The 17,204-nt window shown below is 33.1% G+C and overlaps 1 protein-coding gene across 1 annotated transcript; it reads right to left on the reverse strand.

Annotated features, from left to right (window-relative positions):
• Positions 1 to 12,021: 12,021 nt before the first annotated feature.
• LOC133194273 (uncharacterized) lies at positions 12,022 to 16,017 on the reverse strand. Its single transcript, XM_061330263.1, has 3 exons — positions 15,924 to 16,017; positions 13,737 to 13,966; positions 12,022 to 12,225 (listed from the first exon to the last, which is right to left on the reverse strand). The coding sequence occupies exons 1-3, from the start codon at positions 16,006 to 16,008 to the stop codon at positions 12,022 to 12,024; spliced, it is 519 nt and encodes a 172-aa protein (XP_061186247.1). The 5' UTR covers positions 16,009 to 16,017.
• Positions 16,018 to 17,204: the final 1,187 nt, after the last annotated feature.

Below are 17,204 nucleotides of genomic sequence, written 5' to 3' on the forward strand. Positions count from 1 at the left end.
TAACAACGAATAAGGATTAAAATAAATCCATGCCAATATTTTTATGACGGTGTGTTTCAATCAATTCAGTCAGTTACATGATAGAAACAATCAACCAGTCTGACTCTATTGACCATTATGAATAATATGTAATTATAGCTGTTAAGGGAAGTAACTCAAAAACTAAAGGTACTGTGAGCACTGAGCTCACTAAATGATACCCTCCGCCTCCCATATGATTATAATTGCAGAGTCCATGTTTTGCCCTGGGAGACCCGAAATAAGTGTCAGATCAAAAAGTAAAATAGAAGATGCACAATGGCACTATGTAATAAAGAATCTGCGAAAGTATCATTAAATTTTATTCAATGGTATAAGATAGAGCTGCAGATAAGAATTGGGTACCTCTCAGTATTATAGAAAGAATGGACAGACGGACCAACAGACAACCCCATCACTATATACTCCCCTGCTTCTTAAGCAGGGGATATAAAAATATCAGGTACACATTAGTAAATGCAAGTAAAATTTGAATTTTACATATAAACACTGTTTAGTATTCATGGTGATTTGCCACTGATTGATATGTTTTGATACAAATTTTCAGTGATTTTTTTTCATGGGGATCATGGATGTTGCTATTTTTCCTTTTAATTTTCTTGTGCATTATGTATCTTTTAATCATTTTTTAAATTATTTAGTCTAAACTGTATGTTGTAAAACATACATTGTTCTTCTTGGATGTAGAAACATGGAGAAGTTTGAAAATTAAATGTTTTTAATTTTACATATAGCGTTTTGTATTTTTTAAATATAAATGTTTTGTACATATCGTTGAGGATATTACATGTTTATAGTCTCACTTTCTAAGACGTTTAAAATTGTTCAGTATAAATACATTGAAGTGTTTGTTGCTTTCGCTTTGTTTAGATACGAAATACAAAAGAAATACAGCTAAAACAAAGCTAATAGAAATGTAAACAAGTAAGATGCGTCGTGCAGCCAACTCACCTTTCAGCTATCTTTAACCAGCATTGGTTTTTCTGATTATTTGTTAGACCAGGAGTGAATTTCCCCCTTATAGTTGCTATGTTAGCCGATACTGCCTGGGCCAAGGCCTCAAGTTCTTCGACGCTCCAGTTGGGTTTACGTTTGAATTTCTTTTCGCTGTTTTCCATATTTCCCGCAATTATGTCAATTTGCAGACGAATATGAAACCGGAACCTCTAATTGCGCGGCCGCGTTAAAAACGAAAGTGCGTTGCTAAGAAAGCTTTGTCGTAAGTGTAGGAATTATCTTAAGATTAATTTTTTCACTTACGACTGGTTTTGTGAAAACGACTTAGGAACTTAGGAATTGACTTACGATTTTCGTAAGTCAAAAACTTAAGACAGAACTTAAGATTTTTTGTGAAAAGGTCAACAGGCTCGTATGATCTGGAATCCCAACCCTCTCCAAATCTGAAATGTTCGAATATTGCTACAAAGAAAGTTAAAAAAAAACAGTTGAAATTGCAGGGTGCGATTTTGCATAACAGAATCGACCTATTGAAATAAAGAAATATAATGAATTTTTCCCTTAAATCTCATACCATAAACATTCAAATGGATGCCTTATACCATTCCGAAAGCATTAAATGCCAACATAAAATGGACCAAGGAGCCTCTCTAGTAATCGGGTTGGCATGTGAAGATGTTACAGAACATACAACAAGCACCAAGATATTGCTTACCACATGTTAAATAACTTGTGCTTGGTTGGAAGTGAGGGTTTCCAAGTCAAAGGGCAATTTTTTTTTGTACAGCAAAAAAACATCCTGTAGAACCTCTTTCTAAAGGGATTTTGATGAACAACTAAGTAGAAAAATCTACTGAAAAGTTTACTGCTGATGGTGATGCAACAAATGAAGCAGGTATAGAAAAAAGAAATTAGGGACTTTTTATCTCTCATGTGGAAATGAAGTTGACTTGCCAATGGGTTCATCGAGGTCAAAGTCAGTTTAGAAATGGTAATAAAAGCAAATTTTATTGATGAAAATTTTTCCTATAAGCACAGAAACTGAAAAACAGAGCTAATGAAAATGATTGTAAATGATATTCAAGAAAGATGCACTGGTATTTTAAAAGTTCTCTTTAAAAAATATATAAAGTTGACCTCGGAAAAAATAGGTAAAATTCCTAATCGCAAACTGCTCATATGGTTCTGAACTGTTACACAAAAAGTTGCGGTGAATGTTGAAAGAGGAGTCTCTTTGTTGTGGTGACAAAATACAACCTGGTGGTTTAAGTTTGGCAGATATGGCTTATGGTTTAAAATTTGGTGCACTAAGATGTAATACACAAGACAAATCAATTCGTGGGTTACATCTTGAAATGAATTAAATTCAACAACAAATAGGTCATGCATCAGTAATCCAAACAATATCTTTAAGTCTGCCCAAAAACAAAACACTGAAAATGCGAAATCTCTAGCCCTGTCAGCAATATTATGGACGAACAATGTAAGAATATGGTTGTATGAAAAATCCCAACTAATATAGGTGTCTCTCCAGGAAAATTGTGAGATACTCAGTGAACTGAAAAACATAAGTAATCAAAGATTACAAAGATCAGCTCGACGAATATTCATTTATATAGAAGGTTAATTCATCGTATACATACTATTCAAATGCAACTGAATCATGCAGTCAGGATAAGTAGCGTGGTGCCTGCACAAACCTTCACCCAAGCAGTTTTGGCGGTGCATGTTAATAGCATGCGGTTCTAGTGAGAGATGGGATGGATTAATACACAGGGGGTTGTGACATAAATGAGAACATTCTAAAGAAATGGGAGGGATTTGTTTTAGTTTCAAAATTAATGACAATTTAGCAGGCAGATATGTGCGCCATTCACCACTTGGAAGCTTCACTCTTATCTGACCATAAGGCTTACAACCAGTGTTACGCCACAGACGACACTGTCCATTAGTAGATGTAAAGCTATTTTCGTACAATTTTTCAGTATATTTTCTTACAAAAGCATCCATGTTCACCTTTAAATTCACAGGAAGTGAACAGAAGACAATACGTACAAGGTATAATGATAATCTGTGATAATTTTGAAATAGATATTCTGACCTGCGCGGGATCTGACTTGACAAAACTTGCCAGATACCCCCCCCCCCCTTCTTTTAGAATCTTCAGAAAAAAATGATCGGCTCCTAATTAGTCCAAATAACACGATCTGAGAAATATTATATATCTTTCAGTTTCAAACATGGGAAATTGATCAAGGTTTTGGTAAGAGTACCTCCTTTCCAAAGTTGTTGACACGATACGAAGATTATCAGTTCACTGTTTATCAATTTCCAGCAAAAGTAGAACATCAGAGAGGGAAAATGTCTATTCATTATAGAGTCAAACAAGGTGTGTTTGTGCAACACTGATACCCCCGTATGGCAGCTTATGGCGAAGGTTAAAGTTTCTCAAAAGCAAGTCAAACTCAAAGGTAAAGAAATGAAAAATGTTATCTCAGGAAATATAAATGTGAAATATGAAATCCCTAGCACCAACCGTTGAAAAATTATGGCGAAGGTTGAATTTTTTTTTTGAAAAGCAAGGTTAAATGGTCAAAATTATTGGTGCCCAAGGGAAGGTCTTGTCACAGGAAATACACATTCTAAAATATGAAAGTCCAAGCATCAATCATTCAAAAGTTATAAACAAGGTTAAAGTTTTTCAAAGGAAGGTCAAACTCCAAGGTCAAGGACAAAACTGCATGTACCTAAAGGAAGGTGAATTTTACTTTTAAAAAAGGTTAAACTCCAAGGTCAAGGTCAAAGAGTCATAATTGTTCGTACCCAAGGGAAGGTACAAGGAATACACAAGTGATAATTGAAAGCTCTAACTGTTTTAAAGTTATGGCAAGGGTAAAGATTTCAAAAGAGGTCAAAAGACTCCAAGTTCAAGGGGTCAAAATTCTTGGTATCCAATGAAAGGTCTTGTCACTAGAAATACACCTGTGAAATATAAAAGCCCTAGTACTAACCGTTCAAAAGTTATTGCCAAGGTTAAAGTTCTTTAAAAGTGGGTCAAAATCCAAGGTCAAGGTCACAAATATTTTACTTAAAGAAAGGTCTTATCACAAAGAATACAGTTGTGAAGTATGAAAGCCTGTCAAGGTTATGTTCGGTAGAATTTTGCAAAAGTGGGTCAAAATCCAACCTCAAGGCAGTGATTTTTTGTGGGCTAAGAATCCTAGAATGCTACCGACAAACGGCTGTTGCCCTCACAAAAATTGGCTATTCTTCAAAATTATTAATGTTTTTTTCCAATTTCAAAAGTAAGGAAATAATATGTTGAAATTGTCAAAAGTCTGTCTGTCCGTCTGTGAACAATTTTCCAAAACGCTACTCATCCTACAATTTTGGTCTGATTTCAGTATAACTTGGCACGTAAGTAGACTACACTAAGATACATAATTCTATATATCGGTTTTTAATTTTGATGATTGGAGTTGCCATGGTTACTAAAACTAGAGATTTCTGGGAAAAACTTTCAAAACGCTACTCCTCCTACAGTTTTCTCTTCAGTTTAGCTTACACAGGTAGACTACACTAAGAAACATAATTCGTTTTATCTGATTTTGATTTCGATGAATGGTGTTGCCATGGTTAATAAAAATAGAAATTTTCTGTGAAATACGTTCAAAATGCTACACTGCCTATAGTTTTGGTCTGATTTCTATAAAACCTGGCACACAAGTAGACTACACTAAGATACATCATTCTATATATTGGTTTTTGATTTCGATGAACAGTTGCCATGCGATGAGTGTTGTCATGGTTACTAAAAATAGAAATTTCTTAGAAAAATTTTCAGAACACTACTCCTACAATTTTTATCTGATTTCAATATAACTTGGCACAAAAGTAGATTACACTAAGATACATAATTCTTGATCGGATTTTGATTTCGATGAACAGTGTTGCCTTGGTTAATAAACATAGAAATTTCTGTGCAATACTTTCAAAACCCTACTCCTACTACAGTTTTGGTCTGATTTCAGTATAACTTGGCACACAAGTAGACTATACTAAGATACACAATTCTCTTTGTTGTTGTTTTTGTTGTTGTTGTTTTTGTTTTTTTTTTCTTTTTTTGATTTTGTTGAATGATCTTGCCATGGTTACTAAAATCGAAATTTCTGTAAAATTCGTTTAAAGGCTACTCCTCCTACAGTTTTAGTCTGACTTCAATTATCTTGCCACGAAAAGAGACTAAACCAAGGATCATTATTCTATTTATTGCTGTTGCAAAGTTTCAAGTCCAAGTGCTACTTTTATCTTCTTTTGTTATAAGTACAAACCAGTAGAGTTGCAGTCTCGTCAGAGACTTCTGGTTTACTTCAGTTTTATTCTGTGTATCAGGACATTACCTGGTAATATGCAACAACATATATATGTATGAAACAATGCACTCACTATTCACTGCATCTGAAATATATATACAAATAAAATCAAATTAATTGTTCTTCAAAATATTAAGCATTGTGCGAATAATTTCATCCTCATATTTCCTCATTTCCTGGGACTTCTTCAAGTCATGTAGTAATTCTTATTTCTTCATACATTCAAGTGAATGTTGTTGGGTAAATACGTATTCCTGGTTGTTTATCCAAGCAGGTTTTCTCCTCTCCCTTGTACTTCTTGGTATCTGTCTATCCTCCTCTAACCTTATGCTTTCATCTACATCCACATGATCCACTTCTGCATCTTGTTTCTAATGCTGCTCATGCGGAATTTCTACTTCAGCATTCTCCTGCTGCTGTTGCTCTCTTGGAATTTCTTCAGCATCTTGCTGCTGATGCTGTTTCCGTGAATCTCTGTATAAGGTTCCTGTGTTCTCTCCTTACCCACAACATTACCTGCACCATGATGCTTCTCTTCTTCTGTCTGGTTCTGTATAACATCTGTTTGTACCGGTTCATATACTACTTCCATTTCTTCATCTGAACTGCTTTCCTCATCTCTCTGGGATATATCTTCATGAATATCCTCTTTCTCTTTACTCTGTTGTCTTGCTCTGGATGTAGGCCTAGGTTTTTTTAAATTTATTTTATTTATTTGTCATTTGTTAAATAAACTTATTAAAATATACATCTACTACATATCCATATAAACTGAAACATAGCTTATTATGGGTCCCAGATGCAAGTCTTGTTGCTTACATTTTTAGTTTGACCGCAATTATTCAATGTAAGGTCCGGCTTATAACAGGAAATTGGCAACACTAAAGGGTTTCACTAAAATCAGTAAAGATGATCTGTAAACTTGGTTATAAATATAAGGCAGTTTACTAGACATTGAGACCAAATACGGGTAAATTAATTTTTTTTAATGAAATTAATAAGTAATTTCAAGAAAATAAATAATAGTTATACAAGATGTGACTAATACAAGTAATGTTCCCAATATTCGATGATCAATATATTTAAATGTTAAATAAAGATTAATTTTATGATTTCAAATCAGATCTGAAGTAAACCTTAAAAACATTTGTTGTTCCTTATATGTTTGATTATTTTCTGCATTTTTTTTTCATTCTTATTTACTAAAGTGATTTTCCCCAAATTGAGGAAAATGTCGCTAATTTTTCCCAAATCAGAAGGAGGGGTGGTAGTTTAAAAAAAATACTGCAAGGTGAAGAGGTCGAATATATTGACCTGTACCCAAAAGAAAGGTCTTGTCACAAATAATACACGTGAAATATGAAAGTCATAATTCCAACCAATCAAAAGTTATTGCAAGGTTAAAGTTTTTACGGACAAACAGAGGGACGGAAAGGGCAAATATATATGCCCCAAATTCTTCGAATATGGGGGCATAAATAGCAGCTGCAGTCGACCTTCAGTCTCAAGTTTGCTTAGAAGGGGATAGAAACCGGTACCTGTAGACCTTTACATCTTCCACAAAATATTAATTTTTGTTACAGAAAATGGCGAAATCTGTATCATACACAGAAAAAAATCTAAACTGAAAAGCCATTTTGTAATATTATACATCACATCCTACAATGTAAAATGTAGTTCATGAACCTGACACAGGCAATTTTTTTTTTTTTTTTTTTTTTTTTTTTTTTTACAAAATTCAAAATTAATAGAATTCAGTTCAGTTAGTATATCCTTTATAAGATTACGCAGAACACCACACATTTCACATTATGTGTTATCCTAATAAATCAATGCTTTTATATTCAGCTATAGATGCCTTACAAATTTTTATGTCTATCAATACGTTATGAAATAAAAATAAGGATGAATAATTTATCCATCTAAACATTTTCTACATAATTAAATGGTGTTATGTACTGATTGAAGTTGGCAGGTTTATACTATTTTTCAATGTCATGATTGTTTTTAACTTCTTTCAATTGTATTTTTACACCTCACTATAAGTAGCATTTTAAATCTAAATCATAAATGACGGTATAACCTACTTGCAATTATGAAATTCTAAAATATGTATTACATTGGGAAGGGGGGGGGGGGCTGACTTGTAAGAAACTTCAACTCCCCAGTCATTCTCCCCTGGCAGTTGAGTCTATATGAATTGCCATGCAGCACAGAGAAAAAACAGAGAAGGAAAAGAGACTTACTTGAACATGTTTTAAAATTTTATCTAAAAAATGGTTTCGAGAACCATCATAAAGACAAAAATACCGAGTCTCTATCTCCTTACACCGTAAAACAAAGATACGACGAACACACTTACAATGAATTCATGTTTATATTGTATATCCCTAACAAAAAAAAATACTATCGTTAACTATAGTTTACTTTAGTATTTTTTGATGGGTACAGCAAAGTGCATGAATTTCATTCTCCATAATTTTTTTTAACGTATTATAAACTTGTCAACAATAAGAAGTTCAACAAAATGGAGAAATAAGCAATAGAAGATATAATCACTACACCTATTGAATGCTAGTAAAAACAACACGAAACGTTATTGGAAATTATTGAAACATATGTTTTCAAATTCAAAGTTACCTCTGAAATCCCAGCATGACAGTATTAACCACACTGATAATACTAACATCGCTTATATAGATGGAAAGAAAACTATATGGATGTACTTTATTGATACCTATTTTACTTCTGTATTATACGTTGATGATAGTGGGTCAGAATTTCCTGATGCATGTATATGTAACAATGAAATTAGTGATATATGTATAAGTGAACAAGAAGTTATTCATATTGTATACTTCTTACAGTACATGTACAATCAAGGCCATTAAATAGTAACATGATAATAGTCATTTGATGTTAAAATTGTCAAAGTTTTCTATTGGGAAATCCCTTTGATAATTTCTTAATCGTTCTTTAAATGAATGTTTTTCCCCTCTCAATGGAAAATAGCTAATGAATATCCTCTTTTTAAAAAGGGGGATCCTTCAGTGATGTGAAACTATATGGAACAGTTTCATTGTTAAGCTGTGTGGGGAAAATCATGAAACGAGTCAAAGTAAGTATTTATAACATTTTCACGACAATAATCTTTGTTTTCAGAATATTTTATTCACATGAATTTGATTGAACAGCAGGCGTAAATGCCTATAATCGTTCTCTCAAAGGGTCAAAATACATATAATAATTACTTAGTACATTTATTTAAACACTGAAAAAGGCAGTATGTAAAATGATCATGAATTAGTATAGAATGAATCCAAAGAGAGAGAAAGGGGAGATTAAAATGAAAAGAAACATACATGTATGTTGACTAGGGGTTGGAAAGATTCCCTTACAAAATTAGTATACATGTACTTAAAATTAAATAATATTCTCCCAAACATATAATCTTTCTTATAATCTCGTAAATATCAGGTGGTTTTTTTTGCCTGGCACCTCAACAGTATATCAGTTAAATGAAATATATGACGATATTGTTACATGTAAAGCTGTTGATGACGGGTAATTGTGACCTTTCAAAAGCATACATGATCGTGCAAAGCATAGAGGTATCTTATTTAAACTTAAAACTCATAGCATTAATGTTGATGTCAAAGAGGTTTTTTTATCGAAACTGATTATCATCACCTAAACCATTACATACTGGTGTTCCTCAAGGCGCGGTTTAAGGGCCACCTTTGTTTTTAATTTACGTTAATGATCGATGTCGCTGGAAATATGTTTTATGCAGACTTTTTGCTGATGACAATTCTTAGCTGCATTTATTTTATAGAATGAAAATCATTGAAGGTAACGAAATAAAGATTTTAATCCAATATATTAATGCAACTGAAATTCAACCCCTCTTTAACTGAATCAGTAAATTAAATTTTTAGCAAAGATGAACATTGAGTATCATAAGTTCCTTTTCCAGCAATTTCAATTACGTGTATAAATTGTTTCTCTACATAAACACCTAGGAGTAAATACAGATGAAGTTTGTTATCTCAACACTGATATCTCGAATACCAGGGGTTAGTCGAAGGTAGTCTTTTTATGTTTTAATTCTCGTTATCTTGAATCATCGGATATCTTTAATCTTGGTCCCCTCAAGTTCGAGTTAACGAGGGTTGACTGTATTTTCATATGATACTAATTGATCACGGTATATCGAAAGTTTACTGGATAATGCCTACAAAAAATGTCTCTTTTTGAAACAAATACAACTGAACTTAAATACGACAAATTCCTTCCCTCGTGTACAAGTCATTTGTAAGACTGCAACTTGAATAGTTGAATGCCTCTGTGGTATGGGAATGTTGATTGGGTATAGTGATAATGAAAAGCTGAGAAAAAAAACTACAGCTTAAGAGCCCTCTATACACTGCACACTAAAGAGTGCTGATTCTGTGGTAGTTTCATGCAATTAGAGTAATCTTCCTTTTGATAAAATAAAAACGGAATATATTGAAATCTACAGTGTATTACTCAATTTGTAGTCGAATCAAACATTCTCAAAAAAGGCCATGATAAATTCAATGAGCACATTACACTGTATTTCCATGTTTTTGCCCCCACATACATTAACAGTGATTTCTGTTGACCAATACTCCATTGCATTTGAACATTTTTCCTGAGGGTAAATGCCATGTACTCTATGTTGAAACGTACCTAGATTACCTCAATATTTACACCTTTATACATTATAATTTTCCCAATGTCCAAAAAAAACAAAAACAACATTTTCTTATAGTCTTGTGTTTTACTTTTTGGTTTGCGTGTTTTATGCGAATAGGTAGATAGGTTTTAGAAAGATAGGTGGACGCTAAACATAGAAAAAACTTGGAATGGCCTTATATAGATTCAATCAACTTCTAAACAGGAATCACTCAGCAATAGAAGACGGTAGATTAACAACAATGTACAGTAAATATAATACAGACTATGTAATTAAGTAACATTATTCCAAATATGCGCTGTAATTCATCGTTATTCTACAAGATTCTGTAGAAAATCACAGAACACTGGTCAGTCTGGAGATCTCTCTTGCAAAACCCCCTTGGCACATTTGATTCAAGTTTTGTTGTAGCTTCTTCATCCATCAGGCGGTGGTATTGGATTTGTATTAACCACGTCGGAATACTTAGGTGGCCCTGGAAGACTTTGGTGAGTCTGCATAACCTCATAGTAGTTAGGAGGTTGCTCCAAATGTCCTATAGGATTTTCCATATTTACATGTCCTATCATCTTCAACAAAAACATATATTTTAAGCATGAAAACATGCAGATAATTTGTAATATACATAAAAAATCATATTGCAATTAATATAAAGCTCTTAATACATATTATTTTAAACGTTTTAGATGCAAATTGAGATAAAAAAAATCATTTCACAGTTTGTCATAATTTTTTTAAATAAGTTTAGTTCATTTACGTTGGGAACAAAGTATACTACCTACCGAATGTCGGGCTTGCCTTGCAGTCCGCTTGACAAATCCAAAAATGACAAGAAACACGAAAACTTGCAACATGAATATTCCAAGAATAACAAATAATGGCGCCAAATTATAACTCTGATCTTCGTCGACCTCAACTGCAAAAAAAAAATCTTTATTGACACTAATCTAAAATATCGTTGTTTTTTTTTCTCTTTTTTATAAGTTTTAAAATCCTTCTTTTTTATGATTTACCTAGAGAATATATTTTGTATTTTTCAGCTGCATGTAAAGATGAAACATTAGACATACAATAGACTCCAGTGGTATAAGAAGATTGAATATCGCTGGATTTGAATTTTTCAGTTAAAATTTATTTGAATAAAAATACATTACAAATACGTATAGCTTTTCGATAATTACTGAAATCAGGTAATGCTCGGTTTTAAAAAAGAATACATGTATGAAAATTTATTTCATATTTTTTGTGTATTTTATTTGTCGTGGCTTTTCTTTTGAAAAGGTCATTAACGATATTTGGGCTTTTATAAAAAAAAAATGTATCATTGTATATACAGTGATGCGTTAGACTTTATGCCCAAAGGGCCGGAAAGGTCAAGCTTTTTTTCAACTACACTTACAACAGTAAATAAACATTTATAACAGTAAACCATATACATGTATAATAATATACACAGATTATACATGAAGAAAATATCTGCTGGATGATACTGGGTTTTAATGAGGTAGATTAAGAATTTCAAGTTGTGTACGTGTGTGTGTTTGTGTGTGTGTGGGTGGGTGGGGGGGGTGTTAATGTTAGACTGACGAAAACGTATGTACTGTACAAGAATAAGCATGTGTTGTATTTTCATTGAAAGTGAGAAGGGTGTTTATCGATAAACAAAAACTTGTACATGTTGCCATCTTAAAAAAAACATTACCTTAAATGACACTGACAAAGCATATTGTGCATTTAGCTGAGGTTTGGAGTGGACGGACTCCAGTGTCTGAAGACCTTTATTAAATTTCTGCAGGGGTCAGAACCACCTAGCTTAAACACGTATATAAAAAAAATCGTCGCAATAAATTTTATTTCATGGTCATGATTTTTATTTTCCTTAAAGTCTACGAATTAAACGCTACGAATTTTAAAATCAAGAACTATCTCCTGTCATGTTCCATACCGACCACCGCAAAAGATGATGGGGAAATGCAAAAAGATACCTCTGTATGTTTTTGGCTTGACCTCGAGTCTCATTTTGACCCGAGCTTCAGTCCTTTGTCGAACAAACGACTCCATCTTAATTCTAACAGATAAGTTGTCAGTTTCTTCTGAACACCAGGTGTTTGTGTTGTTGTCCTTACATCTTAACGTCTACAACGGGAAATGAAAGAAACGATTATTAATTAGAAATTATGCAAATTAGCCCTTTTACGTGTATGAGGTTGATCAAAATATATATCGACTTCAAAGAAGAGCATGATGACCTTGCACTTCATGCTCGGAAGATATTAATTGTACTATATTTTGTCTAATGTTTATTTACATATATTTATTATTTACAAGTCTATTTCTGACCATTTAAAAATATACTTTTTATTATACATTAAAAATTCTTGCATAATCGTTTTATTCGATGTATCCATTAATTCCATTATACACGGTGATAAGTTATCATAGGTGTATAATAAAAGGGGAATTTGTCTGAAAGTAGAGCAAAAATGTCCCAACATGATCAACACAGACTAGATCCCTGCCCAAACACCATGACCCCTGACCCAGTATCATAAATATCACAAATTTCGTAAACATCATTCTTGTTTATTACAACTGTGTATACTTGGTTTGCCTGCTTTATGCAGAAAAGCAGAGAGGATTTTCAAAGAATTAATGCATTTTCACTATATTATCAATAAAGCCCCGTCCTAACACCAGAAACCTCTATTTGAGTTGCCATTTTCTATCAATAGGGCCCAGCCCTAGGCTGCCAAGGGAGCCACTGAGCCAGGGACTATGAATTTCACTAATTTGGAAGAGGCGCCGTTGCTCATTATAACCGTGCACTTAGTTTGTCTGCAAAATATACACGGAGAGAGATTTTTTAAAAGAGTATTTTCAGTATACTAGTATGACCTATAGAGTCCCGCCCTAACCCCAGAACCCCTGATCCTGGGGCCATGAAATTCAAAATTTTGGTAGAGGGCTCAATGCTTATCATAATCATACCAACAATTTGACTACTTTTGAAGATTGCATTAATTTTGATGGCTTTTGGTAATTTGGTAAGGCCAAACAAAAAAATATGTGTGGTTCCGGTTACACTTCCAAAAAATTAGGGTAGGTAGGTAGGGAATTTTTTTTTTTTTTTTTTTAACAAAATGATTTTCTTAATTTTTTCTAAATAATACCTATAACTGCTTTGCAAATGGCATTTAGATGTGGTGTGATAATATACTAGTCAATATTGGTAGGGGACACCTACATGCCAGCTTGCTTTGGATTTAACACTATTAAACACTTGCACTACGTTTTGCAAGGAGGCCGTCATTGCTGAAACTAAAACTTAAACTGGAGCCATTGATGGAAATCGGGGAAAATTGCAGAAAAAATATGAAAATTGCCAAAAAAAGGTTTGGGTCGGGGGTATAAAATAGGGAAGGTCGGGTAACCGGAACCACACATATTTTTTTATTTGGCCTAACACCCATCAGGCCCCAGGATGGGAGAGACCATAAAATTAATAATTAATTTATTTTTCCCTTAACCCATTGATGCTATTTACCAAATTTGGTAAAAATTGGTTCCAGCGGTTTATGAGAAGAAGCTGAAAATGTTCAAAATTTTACGAACGATGCACGATGATGCAAGTAAAGAGTGAGCCTGACCTGAAGAATTTGGCCGGTAAGGTAGGATTTGTACTCTACGAAAATCTCACAGTACGGATCGTGGTAATAAACAGGCGTTAGACAGAGCTGGTATTTGTTTCCATTGGTTGCATCCTGTCCAAGAAAAAAGATTTCATCACAAAGAATGGGGTCCCCTTCGTACTGGATGTACACAACAGAAGAAAGGTCTAATCGCTGGTGTCCGAAGTAGCACTTGAAACCATATACATCTACAAATATCAGAAAGAATGGCAAACCTTATTATATACTAGCTATATTGATTAATATGTAACTTTATAAGCATATTTTTTTCATATTATACTTTCATGTAAATTACTTGAATTTAATTATGTTAACCTTTGAATGACGAACCCACGCCCTCCAGCGCGATAGAACAAATCAACAGTCAACATTGTTTGACGAGGGGTGATATTAAAAAAAAATATTGACTGCGCGGAATCTATGCGCGCTTGCTTCATCTTTATTTGTATTTGTATAAAACATTCAGTATAATAATATCATAAATACTGCATGTAGTTCAGGGTAACTTTGAGAATTTATACCCCTCGAAAAATATTGTCAACCTCGCCTCGGTTGACAATGGTTTTCTTGGGGTGAAAATTCTCAATGTTACCCTCAACTACATGCAGTATTTATATAATAACATACCACACCCCATAATTATCTTCGTTTTTTAATACGTGTAAATTTATAGGAATGTGGCTAATATTATGTTGCTTGTATATGGGAGTATATTTGCAAAGTCCATTGACGAATGAACATGCGTTCCACAGGTTTATTTCATGTACTTTATAATTTTGTTTTGTTTTTAAATTTAATTTTAAAACATGATTGTACAATGGAGTAGGAGAGGGTGCCTACCCTTCCGTTAAAAGAAGATAGGGGTATTTAGGGTCTGATCTGCATGAAACGTGTCTACAAATTCTGTCCTGTCAAACGGATTTTTTGATCGGCTGACTTCAGCAGCAGGAGAGATTACATGTAGGAAAGTCACGCATATAAAAATATGTCACACTAAAATGAAATATACGTATATGTACTTTATCAAAGAACTGATATATTTATCTATTATCAAACTACATGTAGCATTTACATAATAAGTAAACAACTGTTAGTTAATAGGATATACATGTAGGTAAATGCAAATGTGTCGATTTTCAGTGGGTAGAAATATATTTCTTCTTGCTTACAATGACACAATCAAAATTTACTTTATTTCAAATCTAATAAATCAATAATTAAACAAATGACAAACGATTTAATTGTTATTTTTCAAAAACTTAAAACCCCATGTGAGGATCGAACCCAAAATTATCGGTCCAACGTCAAATATGGGTCACATACCACTGTGCTATTGGCCAAATACACTTATAAATGTAACTTTTAAGCATTAATTAAGCAGCACATTAACTATAACTGAATTCCGAGATACTTCTAAATTCTTGGAAGCAAACGTTTGATTGGATAATTGAAAGGTCACCTGGAGATGACCCTGAATGGGGTTTCTAGCGATCTCTGTGAGTGGATCAAAGGATCTGATTTTAATCAGATTGTTAATTAGTAAAACATTTTTGACATTTCCCAGATTTTCTGGCCTTGTTTCTCTTGTAGATGTATTTATTGACGTACATGTATTATACATCATGAAACAACATTATAAAGTGTATAGAAAAGATACTACCTGCTGATAACTTTAATTTTTACAGTGTATTTTTAATTCTTCTGAAAGGAAAACAAAATTACAGGCAGCAAACTGTGTAATATTACATTTAAACTGAAAAAGTCCCATGACGCATTCTCTCTCTCTCTCTCTCTCAGTAGTTCAGAAGATTTCTCTATATGCTCGATGCTTACAATATTATTAATAACGTTTTGCAAAACACGTGTAAGCTACAAATAGTACCAATATATATATATTCAAGGGCGGATGCGGGGTGGAACCACACTTTTTTTGCAGATCAGATTAAATAAGAGATGAACAAAAAAATCAAAATCAAAAAAAATGGCCATGGGCCCACCTTTGGAAATCCCCTTGTAAGTTGTACGTTGGTAATGAGAATAATATACATACTTTCAGTAAGCAAGTAAGGTACCATAAACTCGATAACTTTCCAAGGTTCTGACAAGCAAAAAACGAAATCTTCTGTGTTACTGTTGAAAACTTACACGTGATAGTTGAATTTTCAATTTCTGTGCTGATTACACGGGAATACCAAACTGTCACTATAACAAGCTGTAAAATGACATCCATTTCTCCTGTCAATGAGAAACTTTAAAATATACATTGTACTTGTAATTTTTTTCTTTTTCACAGCTCCAATTGATGATGTACAAAGGTAATATAATCTACTTTGAAAACATGAAATGCAATTGAACTCAGTGCTACATGATGAAATCTTTTAAACTGAATATATTGAAAATGCCTTCAATGTACATATCATAACTTTTAAATACATTTGCATTTCACCTTTGTTTACGTAAAAGATATATACCCGGAAGCGACATTGAAAATATAGAACTTGACCCAAATAGTTTAGAATGGGTTTTTAAGAAATAAAAATGTAAGTTAAACTGAAGAACAGCTTGCCTTGAAACAAGTTGTCGCTCAACTCTTTGGTTAGGTATGGCAGCTGGTTTATATTAACAGATTCCTTTTTTCTGACTGCCCGACAGTTTTGGTCACACATGAATTACAATTTAAAAAAAACTATATATAGAATCATATGGTGCTAAATAATATACATATTAATAGGTCATACAGTGTATTTTGGTACGATGTGTATATATCTGTGTTATCTGCAGGACATATATAAAAGAATAAAAGGAAATTAAATATCTCCATATCCTAATTACATATGTACATTAATTACAATATTTTTATCACACTGACATATATATTTTCATCGATCGCTGTGGTGACTGATTGTAATTAAAGTAAGTAAAAATAATATGTATGTTTGAGTTAAAAAAAAGAAATGAAAACTTTTTATCAGACTTTAAGTTTCAAAGACTAGAACTTTAATTCTAATGTACACAGAAGATACAGGACTTTCTCACCACCTTCCCCCTACCACCAACCCCCAACCCCAAGGCAAATTGGCACTTTAGGATGTAATATATTTCGCAGACTAATCAGTTTCATGCATGCGTTTCATGAGTTTGTTAAGAAAGATTTTACGAATATTTATGATCGAAAGACCTGAAAGGTGTACATAAGTCCCCTTTCAACGAAGGAGTGAAACTTTGTGGACGATCACGTGCACTTTATTTTGTGATGCTTGAAACCTTTTTTTCAAAAAATCCTATCCGTGTTCAAACATATTTCTGTACATTGCTAGAGATTTAATGGTTTAGATTCATTGTGGCCAAAAAAGAAAAGCACACATTTCTAAAAAATTGTTTATTAAGGCCAGGCAATAGAAACGGGTTGGATGGGGGTGGGGGCTG

This window comes from Saccostrea echinata, unplaced genomic scaffold (genome assembly GCF_033153115.1).
Source record: "Saccostrea echinata isolate AGI-Se365-2 ecotype Australia unplaced genomic scaffold, CSIRO_AGI_Sech_v1 ptg000029l, whole genome shotgun sequence".
NCBI lineage: Eukaryota > Metazoa > Mollusca > Bivalvia > Ostreida > Ostreidae > Saccostrea > Saccostrea echinata.